Here is an 18,545-nt window from a genome sequence, read left to right on the forward strand (position 1 = left end):
GAGCGGGGGCAATCGATCTATACAAGAAGCGAAAAACTAAGAAAAGAATAAAAGGATTCTGATGCTCACAAAAGATTTAGCAAGCGAGCTCCAATGCGAATTTTAGGAAAGTTCGCTATGGAGCACATTTGCAGACCTAAATGTGAGTGTTAAAAATTGGGTGGGTGGGTCAAACTCGTGAAGAAGGAATTGGGGGAAGAAAGAGGGGATTCACACAAGTAGTGATGGCCAAAAAGAGAGAGAGATTTCAGAGATAGAGGGGGGAGTTTCAGACAACAAAAAGGCAAAGAATCGGGACACAAATGACCGGATTAGGTGTATAAAAATTTAAGGGAGGAGAGAAAATGTTACCACGTGGCAGGGATGATGTCACATTTTTAAGAGGGGATGGGGAACACAGCTAGGAGAGAATGGACGAAATGTACAAAAAGGGAAAGCGAGAAAATGTGTATTTAGAAATGATGAAGAGGCAACTACTTCTTCAACTTTTTCGTCTCGGTTTTGGTTGCCAAACTTGCCAGAACTGGAGACCATTCACCGTTTTGAGTTGGTGGAAGTTGTTGTTGGGGTCTGGAATGGTTTTTTTTTTTTTAAATGAAATAAGGCTTCTATAACTCTGGTCTGATTTCAATGCTCGTTGCGTCTTAAGATGGGCGGAGCTTAGGTCCGGAAGCGAAACCCTTGAAGGCTCATGTATTTTTTAGACTATTTTCTGGTAAATTTTTTTGCGATTTTTCGGATTTTTGTTTTAAAAAAAGTAGGAAAAAAACTATGAAATTCATTGAAAATCTAGGAAAATAGGACAGAAAATAATGGCGAAAATGCGCTTTTGAAGGGAATTTGCTTTCGGATCTAAGCTCCGCCCATTTTCAGCGGCAAGTTTGAAATTAGACCATAGTAATATAAATGAGTAAAATCTAGACGTTTCACCAAGAAGTATTAGTCCTGGAACTGAAAAAAGCGCCAACTGAACGAGACGGACTTTTTTGTTAATTATTTAAAATCTAACATAAAGATTTTAGATTTTTCATGGTTAGAATTGACGACGACGATTTTTGCATCATATTTTTAGTACTAGTACATATATAACATACCACATATGTGACATCCGCTTCGATATTCCTAAATCAATCTGTTACTCTTTTTTGATTTTTCAAAAGTCTAAAATTCTCCAAACCAAGTCCAAATTTTCATATTCACTTACGATTTATAAGTCGGCGATGACACTTGCGAGTGCGACGAAGACGATCGTGTGTGCATTGGAATTTGTTCGCTGGAGCGCACTTGCATTGCCGCCCACTTGACATGAACCTCTTGCTCCTGAGCATCTACAGACGCTTGCTTCTCGTTGAGCTCCTCACGTTCGGCTTGCATCACTCGTTGCATCTCACGGATCTCCTTCTCCTTACGACGAAGCATTTCCATGGATTCGTCGACAGCGGTAGCCGTGGATGACATCATTGCGCCGCCACCACGAACGCGTTCGAGAAGAGCGCAACGGGATTTTGTTCTGGAAAATTAGAAGTTTCAGAATCTTAGATTTAAGGCTTAGAACACTTACAAAGCATTATCATTCCTCAACAAATGATTCTCCCTTCTCAACGCTATGACCTCCTTTATCAGTTTCGTCGATGCTCTGCGTGCTCGCATCGTTTGTCGGATTGGAAGGTCCGCGATCATGGCTCCATACGTCTTACGATCATTCTCCGTATCCAGACCTCCTCTGGCAGATGACGTCTGTGCTGTTGACGCATCATCTTCATCCAGATCGACCTCATCAATAGGAGCACGATCAGTGGCTGAAGACGATGTGGCTGGCTGTGATCCTCCGTCGCTGTTCATGCGGGGTACTGTAGTGTGACGGCGGATTCCGTTGTTTTCTAAATTACAAAAGTATAAAGGTCTGAAAGTCCTGGGAAACTCACTCGACTCACTGACACCATTGGATCCTTGAGGTTGAGAGGTTCCGTGGAACGTCTGAATTCTACGTGGCTTCGTTCTTGCAACAGCAGAGTCTCCGGAATCCGAGTCTTCTGAAAGATCGCTGGACTTCTCGAGAACATCGGAAGCATCAGCTTTCTCATCAAAGTACGACCAGAGATCAGCATCTCGTGACTCGCTCATTCGTTCAACCAATCTATTCAACGGGATCACTCTGACGCGTCTCAACTCCCGGAATCTAGCCTTAACTGCCTCTCGAATGCGATTCGAAATATCCGATCGACTTTTGAATGGAAGTTTTGAGACATGCTCCCGGACATCATCAAAAAAGGTCAAGCGAGATTCAAGGTATCTAGCTAGTGCCTCTTCTTCTGGTAGTCTTGAATCAAACAACTCCTCAAGCTTCTTCAACCACTTGTCCTCCAATTCCTGCTGAGCAGCCACGCGATCCCGAAGTACACCATCCGCATCCCCAGTTGTGATTCTTATACCTTCCAATGGCACATTCTTCGGTGCAGCCTCCAGATGAGCAACCCATTTCTTCCGATCTGTCGATGTATTGAAAGATATCTCGAAGAGAACTGGCTTGGCACCCGAGATAAGCATGATCGAGTGACCACGTGCTGCTGTTCGGATGAGCAATGATTGAACTGGCATTGCTCCTTGATCAGGCATAAAGATCAACTGACGGTTGGTTTTGCGAATCAAGATGACTATAATATCGTCGAAAAGTACTATGTAGCATTGGTCCTTCTTGTCGGTTTGCTTTCCAGATGACGATGAGGAATGCGTTCCTCCACTGGACCCAGGCTGATTGGGAGCCTTGATGAGGGCCTCGCCAAGGTGAACCAGTCTCCGATTGGCAGCAGAGTTGAGAGATTCCAGCTGTAATATAAAAGGTCCATATATAAAAGCTTTGAAATAACTTACATCAAAGTTATAACGAATCGCTGCGTTTGGTACAGATGGATCCGTTACGTAGAGATTTGTTGATGACGATGGATCAATCTGAATTTTGATCTCCTCCCATTTCATTGACATATGTGCCATTGAGAGATTCTCGTCGATCTTATGCGCGAATCTACGGGCAGTCTCCAACGCAGTCTTTGTCAGATCGTGATGCTCACTGAAGGGTTGCTCGTTCTTGAGTATTGTCTCCAGAAGCAACGAGTATTTTGTAGCACGACCAATTATCTTGGTGATCAGTGGACGGAAATCGTAGTGCTTGTAGAATGGCTCCTCACTGTAGGTTCTCTTGAAAAACTCCGCAAACTTGGCGTTCTTATTCATCAGATGATGGTAGAGAACATCAGATCGCTCCTTGGCAACTCCAAAATCAGTGTAGGCATCACAACAAAGTTTCGTATGTTGTCCACCATCGATGGCCAACTCCTCACTGATTATGTCAGATATAGTGCCGACTTCGTAGTTCTCCTGAATCCGAGCGGTGATGCGTTCGAGCACGTTGAGATGGAAGATGAGCAAGGGTTCGAGTACGTCTGGAATGAGTACATCCATGTCTTGCTTGCTTATTATATTCTCCTCCAGCATTCGACGACGATAGCCTTGAAGCAGGAAGGCGATGTTGGCGCAGTGACGCTTCTCCATCAGGTAGAGTTCTGGAAATATATCAATTATTTTGAGTCTGGCCACCTCAGAGTTTAAGAATTTCAAGACAACTGTCTATGGTTCCTAGGCCGTCTTTCTAGAATTCTAACTCACCAAAAATGGCGTCCTGCTTCTTGACCTGCTTTGTCGACAGCGTGTTATGCCGATACTTCTCGTGCCACGACTGATACTCCTCCGCACCGAACAAGTCATACTTCCCATAGAGGCGATCCCTGGAAAATATAATTTTGAAAAATGTTATTTTTTGATTTCTAAATTTCTGAATTTCGTAGTAACTCTATTTCTCAACAGCTCGATTTCTTAGCATCTCAATTTCTTAATAGCTCAATTTCTCAACAGTTCAGTTTCTTAGTATCTCAATACCTTCATTTTTTAATAACCCAATTTATCAATAGCTCAATTTCTTAATTCCTTAATAGCTCGATTTCTGAGTTTCTTAATAACTCAATTTCTTAGTATCTTATTTTCAGAGTTTCTGAATTTCTCAATAACTCAACTTCTTAATAACTCGATTTCTTAAAATCTGAATTTCTGAATATCTTAATTCCCTAATATCTCAATATCTTAATATCCCGATTTCTTAGTATCTCGATATCTCAATTTCTCAGTACATCAGTTAACTCAATTTCTTAATTCCTCAATAGCTTAATTTCTTAACAGCTCAATTTTTTAATACCTCAATTTCTTAATAGCTCAATTTCTGATAGCTAAACATCTTAATTTCTAAATTTCTTGATAACTCAATTTCTCAGTATCTCGATTTCTGAATTCCTTAAAAGCTTCATTTCTTACTATCTCAATTTCTTAATAGCTCATTTTCTCAATAGCTCGATATCTGAATATTATCATAAACTTACAATTGGGTGTACAAATTGTTCATTGGGCTGGATGCTCCATTGACATTCGACGATGATCCATGGCTGTTTTCCGATGGTGACACCATTCGTGAGATGTGATCCGGGAGGCCTGAAATTTTGAAAATTAGGAATCATGGAATCGCTGAAGTATTATTTTTTAATTGTAATACATGCCCTCATTAAAATCAGCATCAATGAAAGCGATGGGAGCTTCTCGAACTGTCTCCACCACTGTCTTCTGCTCGAACATAATCGGAGAATCCAATCCTCCCTCTACGATTCTCGCCAACATTTCGTCATCATCCACAATAAGTCCATATTTATCAGCGATCGCTCGACATTCCGCATGATAGCTAGTCTCCGGAATGAACAAGTCAAGAAGTTGGGATTCCGAGTGAAACCAACTCTTTTGTTTGGAAACTTCACATCCTGCGAATGACTCAAAAGAGCTAATCGTCAGTGAACACTCCCTTTTCTTTTTTCTATACCCAGCAGTGGCTTTGGAAAGAGTTCGAGTGAGTATTGAGACTACACTGTTACTGCTTTCAGTGGATGCCACCTTATCGTTCAGAATCCCATTCAGTTTTCGGCTGAACCACGACGAGAAGTCGTTGGTTCGACCACTACCAAAGCTTCTGGGTGACAAGGAGATCGTGTCGGATTCAGCATCACTTTTCATAACTGCTGTGGCACCAGGTTTCGGTGAAACGTTAGGGAATGACACTCTTCTAGTAGTAATAGTAGTCGAGTTGGAATTATTCAGAATCGTCGTCGACGAATTTGAATTTGAATTCGTTTTCTCTTCTCCCGTGTCGTCGCAACAAATCGATTGGCTCGATGTATTCGTCGGAAGAGTATTAGAACTGGCGGTGCCTGAACTCTGGCGTCGTCCTCGTCTCTCCACGATCCGTGTCCACTTCTCGTTCAGACCCATTTCGTCGCTTCCTTCTTTTTTTTAATCGATCAAGTTGGGTGTCGGTATTTTGAACAGGAGGAGAAGACACAGATGAAAACAACAATTTCAGCACATAATCACCGTCTTTAGAAAAAGAAGACAGAGGGAATATGTTGTCTGAAAGAAAACAACGAGATTCCCGTGGGAGACAAACTTGAAGAAGAATTAGAAGAAGAAGAAGAAGAAGAAGGAAACAAGAGGAACTAAAATTTACTACAGGAACCGGGAACACAGTTTGTGCTGTGATGATTATGTAGGATCTAGGTGACTGCTAAATTGTCAAGTTACAGTAATCCTAGGTCTACACTTTCCAGGTTTCAAATATACAGTATAGGTCGATTTTCGGTCCTGTTTTTCAGAAGCCTTGAGCTCGTCTGTAAAGTTTCCGATAACTTTCCAAATTTTGGAGGATATAAAACAGACATAGATCGAAAACTTCGCATTCGGAGAATTTTTCGAGAATTCCTAGTTTTCCAGCTATTTGCCGATTTCAGAAAGACACCCCCTTTTGGCTCGTTTTCAGTACAAAAACCGGCTAAAAGGGATGTCTTTCAGAAATCGGCAGATAGCTGAAAATCTAGAAATTTCCAAAAAATTCTGTGAATGCAAAGTTTTCAATCTAGGTCTGTTCTATAACATCCAGAATTTTCAAAACGATTGTGAGCTTGGCATCCGAAACTCCAAGCTTCTGAAAATGCCAAAAATCAACTGACAAACACGCTTTTCTTTATCTTACTGACAGGTACTGTAATTGATATGGGATCTAGGTAGGACGTACTATTAGTATTGATGACCTATATTGTCAAGCTACAGTAATCCTAAGCTTACACTTTCCAGTTTCAAATATACCAGGGATTACTGTAGAAAAACATATGGTTCTAATGCTAAAAAAGTCGTCGCTCCTCACTATAAATGAACTATTCTCATTCTCTCCCTTTGAACAAAATTTAACCGAAATGTCATGAGTTGTGAAGCAGCTTAGCATACTCAATGATGTTTTGTTTTTTTTTCGCCCCCTGAAGGTTCTATTGGAGTGCGAATTTGCATTTTGGTCTCTCTATCTCTCACTTCACTAATATCAAGAAGAAAAAAAGCGACGGGAAGGGAGAGTATATATGGAATGAAGTGTGACATTTGTAGTTTCAAAACCAGTGCCTGCGCCCCGCTTCCTAAAAAGAGAAGTAGTAGGGGAAGAAGAAGAAGAAGACATGAGTCAATGTTCAAATAAAAAGGAGCTCTCTCTCTTTCTCAAATAGGATCGTCGGGGTCAGTTCATGGTATACTATACACATGTTTCACAGCTGCTGGAACACTAGTTGTTCATATACTGCCGACTATTATGATGAAATCCTAAATCGAGAGAGCCCAAACACAAAACGAACAGTCATCTTTAGCTCTCTTATCACTACTCTATCTCTCTTTACTTTTCAAGAGCTCTAGGTGTCAAGTGGCAACTGGTTGTGTGTGAGGAGTGAAGTGAATGAGCAAGAGAATTTCGTTTCTCAAAAAGTTTGCGAGTCCTTTTTAAGAGGAAATGACATCGTTAGTGACCATTGATGAGAGAAGTTAAATTACATGTTTAAAGACATGTGACTCGACTTGCTCAGTGGCAACAAACACCAAGGTACCGCTTGGTACATAAATTAGGCGTTTCGAATAGATGTGTCATTTTTGAGCTAATATCAAATAAAGCTGTAGACTAGGTATAAGAGTCACAAATCTTGGAGGGACAGACTACCGTAGTCTTGTCCGACATACCAAGAATGGAATTCTCTCACAGAGGGTTCAATATAGTGGGTTAGATGAACAAGTCCAGAATTTTTGGGTTTGTCCAGATGTCCAATCATCTTCGAATTTCAAAAAGATCAAGGTTGAGAACAGGGCCGCGGTCGGCCGCTACCCAGGCAGTGGGTTGGTAGCCGTGGACCCAACTGACCGTTCTTCCAGAAATAAGCTCATTCACCCAGAAACTTCTAGAGCCGCTAGGCCGCCATATCCTACCCATCCTAGCCTTGATCTAGGGAGTTTGTCCAGATGTCCACAGACTTTTGAATTTCCAAACTTTTCTATTTCCAACCCCTCCCCCCTCCTTCCAAACAAAACTTACTAGCTCGCCGATCTCTCGTCGTACAAATAGTCAGATGCTGTGCGAATATGTTTTGATAGACTGTCGAGAAGGGACTACTGTTGTTTCCACTGCTACTGCTCTCCATCTCTCCACCAACGTCCGCTGTTGAGAACTTTCTACGGGCTCGACGAGCAACTAGAGCCGCTGCTGATAACGAGCTCATGTTGCCTAGACAAACCGATTCTCGAGGGACTTTCTTGATTGAGAAGGAAGCAGAGAATGAAACAAACAGCGGCGTCACGAATAATAGAGAAGAGGCAACACCACCGTCATAAAACGGTGATTCAGAATCAGTTTTCGTTCTTTCGTTGAAGAAAATATTTCAGAATATAATGAAGAGCCTACCGTCCAAAGACGAAGAGTCGAATGGAGTCGTCGGGTCGTTGGGTCCACCTCCTCCACTCATCGGAAGAATTGTAGCAGATGTACTGCGTCGCTGGAAAGAAAAAGAAATGTTAGATAAGGGATTTTGTAGCGATGGCTTAGTCTGGTGTCTAGAACGTTTGTACCGAGAGGATGATCAGGAATAACTTGGGGAGGATTAGATGTGATTTTGGAGCACCTAGATATCAGAGACATATCTTCTAGGGTCCCCGATGAAAAACTCATTTACCGTATACACTGTAATAGAACGCCACCCAAGCCATCACCTTTGAGCTCATATATCTCCATTCCTGTTAAAGATATCAAAAAGCGGTCAACTGATAGGTTGCTTATCATAATATCAGCCACATCTTAAATTTTTAAAGTATCGTAAAACTGTAATAGAAAGGCCCCACACGGTCAAGTTTGAACTCAATTATCTCAGCCCCTATAAGAGATATCAAAAATGTGTCAACTGATCAAATGTATAGGACATTATGATAAACAATTTATCAGCTGACAAATTTTTTATATCTTCATCAGGAACCGAGATAAATTGGCTCAAAGTTGAACATTAGGGGACCCTTCTATTACAGGTTTTACGGTATATAAAAATGATACTGTACCTACTGTACCAAAAATAACTTCTTCAGAAAATGGTTTTTACTCGCCTTGATCCAAAAAAACCTTGAGCGCAGAATTTTCAGCTTTCTTTTCTTTCTAATATCGCGCCCATGACTTAAATACTCCACAAAAAACCCAGACAATTCTCCAGCTGGGATTATTTTGATCTGTATCAATTAACTAGAAATCTAGACACAATTTAATAAGAGAGAACAAAACCGTTACCCGGAATTCGAATACTCTAGAGGGCATTGGGGAAGAAAAATGAGAGAGATTCTGTTTCCGATTTCCCACCCAAAATCCCAAAATCATAAGACCTATCTATCTATTTTTCGATTAAAAATCCTAAACGTTTTGTTCAGCTATAGCTATGAGACAAAAAACGAGAGAAAATAATGTTTTGGTTTTGGCAAGCAGCAGCGAGGCAGCGGTGGCGACGAGAAAAAAACCAAAACCTAGAATTATTCGAGAACTGAAAACTAGTAATACTAACATTTGTGGCTCCAACCGAAAGCGATCCGCCACCCCTTGTGGATCTCTGATCGAGATCCGATATGATGTCAGCTAGATTTGGACGACTGGCAGTTGGCTGGAAAAATTGTTTTTGTTATTATTCCAATGATTCATTGAGACGAGAAATGAGTCATTTCAGATATATTAACAGTACCGGTCAATAAGATATACAAAAACATGATTTTTAGTTGATTTTCGGCATTTTCAGGAGTCTGGAGCTCGGCTGTCAAGTTTCCGTTCGCTTTGAAAATTTTGGAAGATCTAAAACAGACCTGGATTGAGAACTTTGCTTTCATAGAATTTTTTGAAAGTTTCTAGTTTTTCAGCTATTCGCCGATTCTCTAGGAATTTATTCTTTGAATGTTGAAAGTTTTCAATCCAAGTCTGTTTTAGATCTTCCAGAATTTTCAAAGTGATAAGCAGCTTCACAGCCGAGCTCTAGACTCCTAAAAATGGCCGAAAATCGACTGAAAATCATGTTTTTGTACATCTTATTGACCGGTACTGTGAATGGACAGGGGCTTACCTTCTTCCGGAACAAATTTCCAAATGTGAACGTATCCGAGCCAGTCTTCTCTTTCTTGTTGCTCTTGGCGATTCTGAACAAATTTTGAATAATTTGAATGAGTTTCAAGCTTCAAGTTAGGCTGACAAGGAAACTTCAACACCTGGGAAGTCCAGATATTGATGGAAGTCTCGGGATAGGTTGAGAACAACTTAACTAGACGCATCTGAAAATTTCAGAGTTCACTCGCCAGTTTCAGCCGAGTTTTATCAGTTTCTGTATCAAAAATCGCGTATAACTCGGATGAAACTGGCGAGCGGATTCTGAAATTTTCCGAAGTCTCTAGATAGGCCACCCTTAATCTATCCTGAAATTTCCACCAAAATCTGGGTTCACAAGGTGTTGAAGTTCCCTTTTGAGACCCTTATTTCAGACTATTAGTAGAGGTTTCACACAACAGAATACACCACACAAGCATCGGTTACTCACGACGAAGACTGTGACAACGAGGACAAGGAAGCCGATGGAAAGTATGCGTCACTCTCTTCTCCGCCAGAAGACGACGGAGAAGAAGTTGTGACCATACCACCAAGCAACATAGACGTGCACATCCAACTGTAGTAAAACAGAAAATCAGAAATTTTGAAAATACCTCATTTCCTATAATAGCATTTCATTCAAACCGTCGTCTTTGAGCTCAATTATCTCGAATTCTGTGGAAGATACCAAAATTGTGTCAACTGATAAAATATTGGTGTTATAATGATATATGATAAAAATTTTATCAGTGAACAAACTTTTGGTATCTTTAACAGGAATCGAGATAATTGAGCTTAAAGTTGATGGTTTGGGTGGGCTCCTATATGAACTGTTTTCTAAATTTAGATAGCTTCTAGAATACTTTTGACAATGGACAAAACTTATAGGAAATTTCTTATAAACCACATGCAACACCGCCACCGAACCTTTGCTTCTTCAAACTCTTGGGCCTCGGTTTCAAGTGAGCTTGAGCGGATGCAAAAAATCCAGTTGACACATTCGAAGCTCTCCGTTTCAACGACCCATTCCTCAATCCTCCACCATCATCCACCACTCCAACATTTAGCGTCGACGCCGACACTGAACTCCGTTTCATTATCTTTCGAAGACTCCTCCGAACAAACGAGCTGTTCGGCGTTGCGGATTTTGGCGGCGACGAATCAGTGTTGGTCGACGAGGAAATGGTGGAGAAACGATTCTGATTACAAATCTCAGATAGTGGCATCAACACCTCGCTAACTTCATTTGTGGCAAGAAGTGCCGGTGGTGATGGGATACTGTGATAGTGGTGATGATGGTGAAAGGTACGAGTACGTAGTGGTGTGGAGTAATTATCAGTTGATTCCGTGTCGCCTCTTCCGTCGGGAGTTGTCACTTCCAACGAAATCAGTCTGAAAACACAGGGAAAAACAAAGGAGAAAGAAGAAAAATGCACACTCATAAAAGAAACTGAAGCATTCTATAGATAATTTAGTACCATCCACCAGAAAAAAGTAAGACATTCACATGACATGGCAATTCTAGCAATAAGATAAGGCTTATCTGATAAGCATACCTCTGAGATCCTCCGGCACTAACAGTTCCGGATCCGTCGAATGGTGAGCGTGGAATGGCGTCTCTGGTTGGGAGGGATTGTGGGGAATACATCTGGAAAATGCACTTTTAGGGGGTCATTTGAAATAGGGGAATTTAGAAAAAGAGCTAACAGCCTATCCACATTACAACATCTGCTAAACTCACTTGCCCTTTTTAGAATACGATCTGAACTTTTTAATAGAGTTTGTGCATTTCATTGAACATTTCCAACTAAAATCCCGCATTTCATTTATATAAGCCCATCCAAACTGTCAAATTTTTTGAGCTCAATTAGCTGGGTTCATGTGAAAGATATCAAAAATTTGTCAACTGATAAAACATTGGTGATATCGTGATGACTAATTTATCAATTGACACATTTTTGATATCTCGCAAAAGAGCCGAGATAATTGAGCTCAGACTTGACAAGGTGGGGCCCTTCTATTAGAGGTTTCATGATATACAAAAATTTATCTTTCAGTTGAATTTCGCCAGCCATTTTCATGAGTTTAGAGCTTGGCTGTCTAGATTCCGATCATTTTGAAAATTCTGGAGGATTTAAAACAGACCTAGATTGGAAACTTTGAATTTACAGAATTTTTTGAAAATCCCTAGTTTTTGAGCTATTTCCCGACACCACTTTTTGGCCCATTTTTGTACTGAAAACGGTCCGAAAAGAGGGTCCAAATAGCTGAAAAACTAGGGATTTTCAAAAAAACCTGTAAATTCAAAGTTTTTAATCTTGGTCGGTTTTACATCTTTCAGAATTTTCAAAATTATCAGAACCTAGATAGCAGAGCTTTAGACTTCTGAAAATGGTGAAGATCAACTGGAAAAAGGTATTGTATTTGCCGTTTTCGCTTATAAACATCACTGTACACCTACCGTATGACCAACCATTCCAAATGGTGGCATCTTATCCTTCCACGACTGATCACTGGCTTTATATGGCGAGACTCTAGACGACGAAGACGCTGCAGACACTTTTCGATGTATCCGGACTGGTGGCGGTTCGGTAGAGATTGAGGGCAAGTTGGAGTCTGGAAATTTCAAGAAATTGATTTGGTTGAATTCTGAATATTCATCCCCAAAACAGCCAAAACCCGAGTAAACAATTCCAAAAAATGTACATAGGTGTCTAGGAAGTATCAATAAGGAAATCTATACTACCTGTCTGTCTCTAGAGAAATGTGTATATGTGTGTTCCGTCTTCTTCTTTTGTACAGACACAACCCATATGATCTAAGCTGGAGAGAGAGAGAGAGAAGAAAGCGGAATTTGTTGCATATGTACATGGCCACCCAACACAAATATACAAGGAACAGGGAAGGAATAATAAGGAGAGCAGGAGCGAAAGCTCAGAGGAATCATTCTCAGGAATGCATAGGCATTGTAAATACCGTAACACCTGTAATAGAAAGGCCCTCTAACTTTTAATTTTGAGTCTATTTATCTCGGTTCCTGACAAAGATATCGAAAAGTGATCAACTGATAAATTATTTATCATAATATCACAAGCACTTTATCAGTTGACACATTTCTGATATCTTTTACAGGAACCGAGATAAAATTTCTCAAAGTTAAAAGTTAGGGGGCCCTTCTATTACAGGTTTTACTGTAATTGTTTTCTAGATTCAGAAGGTTTTAGAAGCTTTAAAAAACCCACGATTATCATAATGCCGGAGTGGATTCTTTGCCGATCGATCCACACCACTCCTATCCAGAATCAGCATATCATTGTCTTTGGAGTATCCATCTACGTCCTCCTCGTCTTTTGAATTCTCTTCTGGATCGCCTTGGAACACAATCATCGCGCTTTTGGACCGCGGTTTCTTCAAGTTGTGTGTCGAGGAGGAGCGTTTTTCGAACTGCAAATTATCTTTTTGGTTACTGTAGAAGTTATATTTTTTATGTCTTTTATTATTATTAATAAATCAAAATGTGTAGAAAAATATGTATAAAAATTGGATCAAAATGCGAAAAATCTCAGTTTTCGTCTATTTCTGGAAACTTTTGGAAGGTTCTGGAAACTTTTTTGAATTCCCGCCGAAACTGAGAACTCCGGAAATTTTGCGAATTTTCGAAACAAAATAGCATTTTCCCGTCGATTTTAAGCAAAATTTCTAGACCTTTTTCAGCTATTTTCAAATATTTTTTCTTCGATTTTCCTGGTTTTTTTGTCTGAAATTTGATGGAACGGTGTTCGTAAAATTACTGTAGATTACTGTAGGAAGCTAATTTCCTTTCGTTTTTTTTGCTCACATCGTTTTTGTCTGCATTTTGGCGTGATTGTGTTTGCAAAAAAAAATCTACGAGAAGGGAATTAACTTTCTACAGTAACCTAGATTAATCTTCGCGAACACCGTTCCATCGAATTTCCGACAAAAAGAACCGGAGAAATCGAAGAAGAATTTTTGAAAATAGCTGAAAAATCTAAAAAGGTCTAAAAATTTCGAAATAAATCGGAGAAAAATTACCTTTCTTTTAAAAAATCGCTAATTTTTCAGAGTTCCCAGTTTTGGCGGAAATTCAAAAAAGATCCGAGAATCTCCCAGAAGTTTCCTGAAACCCGATTTTTCGAAATTTTGCAATTTTTCTTGAATTTTCTCGTTGTTTCTATAGGAATCTACATATTTTTCTACACATTTTTCTTCTAAAACCCTTAAAACTTCTACCCACCGAAATTCTTCCCGTCTTATCGATATTCTCCATTTCCTCACTGCGTTTCAATCGTGTAATCTCCGTCACATCATCACTAACCACTCTCCGATGCTCAATGTTGTTGAACGCATTCGTCGATGGGGCACTTTTGCAGTGAACCATCGGATATGTGTGCTCCACAACCTCTCGATGACGATCCACTGCCGATGGCAATGGTCCGACTGAGGAGGCGTGTGGTGGTGGTGTTTGTACGGGATAGTTGTACGGAATATGAATGGATTGCTCGTGTTCCGATTCCTCACTGATTGCTGGCAGTTCTGTGTACTTCCGATCGTCTGAAGAGTGACCGCGACTGGGAGAGGAAGAATCCAATGGGTTTGTGTTCTCTGGAACAATTCAGAGATTATTGACAAGGCAAAAGAGGAGAGGTATGACTCATAGGGGTATCAAAAAATTTTTTATATTGTCGCCTCCGATTCCTTGTTTTTCTTTCTTCTACACAACAAAGTCTCCTTATGCAGAACAGAATATGTCTTTACATACATTTTTCATCGTCATCAATGCACACACATTCATATGGAAAATAGGGGTGAAGAAATGCATTATGTGCGTTCTTCTAGGTATACACGGAATTGCCCGCGCACACCTCGAGTTCAAGGACTTGGCACCGTGCCAAGCCATCTTTTTTTAAAATTGAAAATTACAAATTCCAAGACAAATTTCAGCCGCGTCGCGCGGCGTAACGCGCCCAAGAGCACTGAGAAAAATTCGAATGCATGTCCCCTGTTCCAACCCCGTGGGTATAGAAACATGGAAAAGGTTATGAAGTTTGTTACAAGAAAAAACTGTAAAACTTAGCTCCGCCCACTTTCTGAAAGTTTAGAATCAGGGCTCTTAGACCATATACCATAAAACCTTTATTAGCCCATCTATTGTTCCAAGGTAGCTCCGGAGGGCCTTTCCATTTTTCTGGCCACTTTTTCCAAGCCCCTCTCGGTGGGCCCTTTTATTAGAGGGGATTCTAATACAGGTTTTACAGTATATTTTTTGAAAATACCTCTTCTCCGCATCGTGATGGAGATATCTCTATAAAATTCCAAAATCTGAGCACACCCTGAGAAATTAAGCTCCGCCCACTTTTTATTACTCTCAATGTATTGAGCTATCAAATTGGCTCATAAAACATTTCATTTTAGCTCATAAAACATTTCATTTTTGGCTCATAAAACATTTCATTTTTGGCTCATAAAACATTTCATTTTTCCGAACGGACGATTATTTAATGGGAATAAGCTCCGCCCCTTTTTTCATTTCATTAGAGAACCTTCTTTTTAAAACCAAAAGGAAAATTGAGGTTAGGCTCCGCCCCTTTTCATGAAGCTCATAAAAAAAAGCTCACCATTCGAATAGACACTTCCGGCCACCACAGGATCATACGAAGCGAACGAGACAGCAGGATAGGAGAATGAGTCGGGTGATGAGATGTCCTGGAAGAAAAATCTTCAAAAAATGAGATTTTCAATTTTCAAAATATAGAAAATTGGTTTTTTTTGAAAAAAATTTTTATTGCCTTAAAATGTTTCAAGAAATATGTATTTTCCTAATATTATTGCAGAAAAATTCAGAAAAAATCCTAAATCCCCGAAAAACGGCGTTGAAAAAAAATAGGATTTGAATTCCCGCGCAGTAAGAAACCTAGGCCACGGCATCATAGCGCCTTTCTTACATGGAAATTTTTCCGAATTTTTTCGGTTTTCATGTCCGGCAGGTTAAAAACGTAAAAAACCACTGTCGGCCACTTGAAAATAATGCTATCAGGCGCCGTGGCCTAGGTTTCTCACTGCGCGGGAATTCAAATCCTCGTCCCTCCTAGCAACTTTTTTTTCGTAGTTTTTTTGTAGCTAGAGTATGCATTCTACCGTGACGGTGTACAACGCTTAATGTCACTCTGCGTACAGCTGTCGTCCTCGCCTTTATGTATGCAATCGGGCGTCCGCTTTCTCTTTGCCCGCGTGGCTCAGTCGGTAGCGGCGCCGCACCCTCAATCATCGCCTTCACAAGTTCAACTCCTCGAGGGGCATATTTAAACGAAATTTCGAGAACATTATTTTTTTCATGTCCCCCCACCTTTAACGGTATTTTTCGGGGATTTCGGATTTTTTTTTCGAATTTTTTCGCTATAATATTGGGAAAATAGACAACTTTTCGATCATTTTAATGCAATAAAAATTTTTGGTCTGAGTTCCCGTTTAATTCTGCGATATTCTTTGCCCAACTTCCCCATAAAAACAATAAACGAACAGTCGGAATGCGGTCCGGCGACGACAACGAGACGTCGTTGTCCTCCATTTCCATTTCGTCGCGCATGCCCATCATCAGGCCGGCACCAATTCCACTGTCAGTTAGTCCTCCGCCTTTTGAGACCTAGAAGATATAATTAGAAGGAAGTTTTAATTAGAAAATGATACCAAAGTGTCGTAGCTTCCATTCCGCATCGCATCGGTGCCGTCTTGATTGGTCGCCGAGAGGAGATCACCTGGAAAAAAGAATTTTGAAAAATTATAAAAATCGTCGTTTTGAATAGGCTCCGCCCCTTTTTTCAAATATTTATAAAAGCTTCAAAGCTTCCAATGTTTCGCACACTCTCTATTGACCTGCTATGAACTGCCACGTGGCAAAACTTTTAATTAGAAATAGGTTTCGCCCTCAAAAGAAAATCGAAACTTTGCACACTCTTTATTTAGCTCAGGATGAACTGCCACGTGGCAAAATGTTCAATTTGAAATATAGAAATCGTCGTTTCTAGGCTCCGCCCCTGTTTCGAAAAGCTCCCAAGTAGCAAAGCGCAATTTTGCACACCTTTTATTTAGCTCGAGATGAATCGCCACGTGGCATTTGCCGATTCTAAAGTTCCGCCCCTTGACTAACCTAAACTTCTACTGCGATCCCCGTTAGCACTGTTGGAATTGGCGTTCACAACGTCGCTATGATGCTGTGCACACTCTGACAGCGAATCCAGCGAGTTGGCAATGCTCCGTGGTGTTACCGGCCGCCCGTTCTTGGCCACGCCCTCTTCAACAATCATTGGCGGTGATGGTGTTGTTGAGGGAGGATATGTCCATGAACTTGAGACTGGAAATTGGAAATTTAGAAATAAAAAGGGGTTCAGAAAGATACCTGGTAGAAAAATAGACTCGTAGTAGGATGGTTTGTCTTCCGGAATGAGTGGAATACCCGGAGAACTTGGCGAGAAGAAGCGGAACTCGCTGCCGACGAACGACGATGATGTCGATGAAGACGACGTCGCCAAGTTGAAGTTGTAGAGGGGTGATTCACTGGAAAAACGACAAGTGATTAGGAGAGGAATCAATAAATTATGATGACAACAAAAGAAAAACACACTAGGCTTCGGAGAAACAGGGGTATGGGTCATCTCATTTCTCACAAGACGATTTGCGGGGGAACGAATATAACGAAGAAGAGAAGAAGGAGAAGAAGAAGAATACATTAAAGAGAGGAACGATGACGAAGATTCCTCCACACCAACATTTTTCCAATCATCTCTAAAGCGGAAACCTTCGAAATTGAAAATTGCCCGAGAAATCAGCTGAGCGCTAACGAAGCGGATTTCCTGTTTTTTAGAAAAAATTCTATTAAAATACCTCTTTGAAATAATAGATTGTGATCAACAAAGTAACAGAAATCATGACAAAAAGTTGCGAAATTCAAAAAATGGAACTTGGCGGGTGGTGAGAAAAATGCGAGAAAAAGTGTGCGGGAGGTTTGCAAATTCGAAACTCCGCCCACTTTTAATTTCATTTTCGTGGATTATTCGGGTCAAAATTCGAGATTTTGAGCGAATTCCGTGGGAAAAAGTGGAACATCGGCAATTTGTCAGATGAAAATGCACTTTAAAGCCATAAAATCAACATAAAACCTATTATTTTTTATTAAAATAAAGGGGAAAAAATCACAAACATTTCGAATTTCAGCTTTTCGAACAAATTTGCCAAAAAAGTTTCAATTTTGAAAAAAGTAATTAAAACCTCGATAACTCAAAATTACTAGTCCATGAGATGTTTTCCGCTAAGAATCTCCAAAAAGCCATTACCTGACCAATTAGTGATCAAAGGCGATCGGCGTTGGGTTGGTCACAAGAGAACCTAAAAACTGAAACTAGATACATTGAGAAAGAAGGTTTTTCTACTCTCAAAAACCATAGGAAAGAAGATTTTTGAAGCTAAACGAAGTGAGGAACAAGAGGTAAAAATCGAAGGGGTTTACGAGCCGACACAAGGAGGAATTGGGGACGACGCTCGCTCGAAAAAAATGAGGAGCAGCTGCGGGCAACTGGGTAGTAGAAGAGAGGCTGATGATGATGAAAAGTTATTAGTAGCACTCAACAAATGATTTTTTTTCTGAATTTTTCGGAATTTTTGGAAAATTCCATATTACAGAACTATACAAACGTCCTCGATTCCAAATATAGGATAGAGAGAGAATAGAAAAAACTTTCACTCGTTACCAAATCAAATCAAATTAGTCATTCGCAATCACTCGTCACCTACTTATCTCTCTCCTTTTTCGGCAAAAGAGCCGAATGGTAAACATGTGATGGAACTTTTATAACATTGCGTGGGGGAAGGTACATTCCAAACATGGAAAAAAAGACATTGAAAAAAAAAGACTTTCAGATTAGAACATTGAAAAAAAAGACTTTCAGGGCTCAAAAATTAGATCAAGCTGCGAAAAGTA

General features: G+C 40.3%; 3 protein-coding genes across 3 annotated transcripts; 1 reads left to right on the forward strand and 2 right to left on the reverse strand.

The window, feature by feature from the left end:
- Positions 1 to 473: 473 nt before the first annotated feature.
- On the reverse strand, positions 474 to 5,361 carry CBG19790 (the record flags this gene model as incomplete). The annotated part of the gene is made up of 8 exons (XM_002640676.1): positions 474 to 570; positions 1,205 to 1,510; positions 1,562 to 1,880; positions 1,926 to 2,826; positions 2,872 to 3,560; positions 3,664 to 3,782; positions 4,428 to 4,536; positions 4,602 to 5,361. 8 exons carry the CDS (start codon positions 5,359 to 5,361, stop codon positions 474 to 476), a joined length of 3,300 nt encoding a protein of 1,099 aa, XP_002640722.1.
- CBG25431 lies at positions 4,501 to 4,548 on the forward strand (the record flags this gene model as incomplete). Its single annotated transcript, XM_045241600.1, has 1 exon — positions 4,501 to 4,548. The coding sequence occupies one exon, from the start codon at positions 4,501 to 4,503 to the stop codon at positions 4,546 to 4,548; it is 48 nt and encodes a 15-aa protein (XP_045100263.1).
- Positions 5,362 to 6,654: 1,293 nt separating the features above from the next.
- CBG19792 lies at positions 6,655 to 18,441 on the reverse strand (the record flags this gene model as incomplete). The annotated part of the gene is made up of 18 exons (XM_045241601.1): positions 6,655 to 6,686; positions 7,490 to 7,678; positions 7,856 to 7,946; positions 8,991 to 9,086; positions 9,296 to 9,336; positions 9,443 to 9,609; positions 10,005 to 10,130; positions 10,481 to 10,945; positions 11,110 to 11,201; positions 12,015 to 12,169; positions 12,796 to 13,008; positions 13,772 to 14,176; positions 15,190 to 15,277; positions 16,092 to 16,214; positions 16,259 to 16,326; positions 16,719 to 16,922; positions 16,968 to 17,125; positions 18,359 to 18,441. 18 exons carry the CDS (start codon positions 18,439 to 18,441, stop codon positions 6,655 to 6,657), a joined length of 2,796 nt encoding a protein of 931 aa, XP_045096856.1.
- Positions 18,442 to 18,545: the final 104 nt, after the last annotated feature.

The sequence above is a fragment of the Caenorhabditis briggsae genome (assembly GCF_000004555.2).
Source record: "Caenorhabditis briggsae complete genome, chrI, whole genome shotgun sequence".
In the NCBI taxonomy this organism is placed as follows: Eukaryota; Metazoa; Nematoda; class Chromadorea; order Rhabditida; family Rhabditidae; genus Caenorhabditis; species Caenorhabditis briggsae.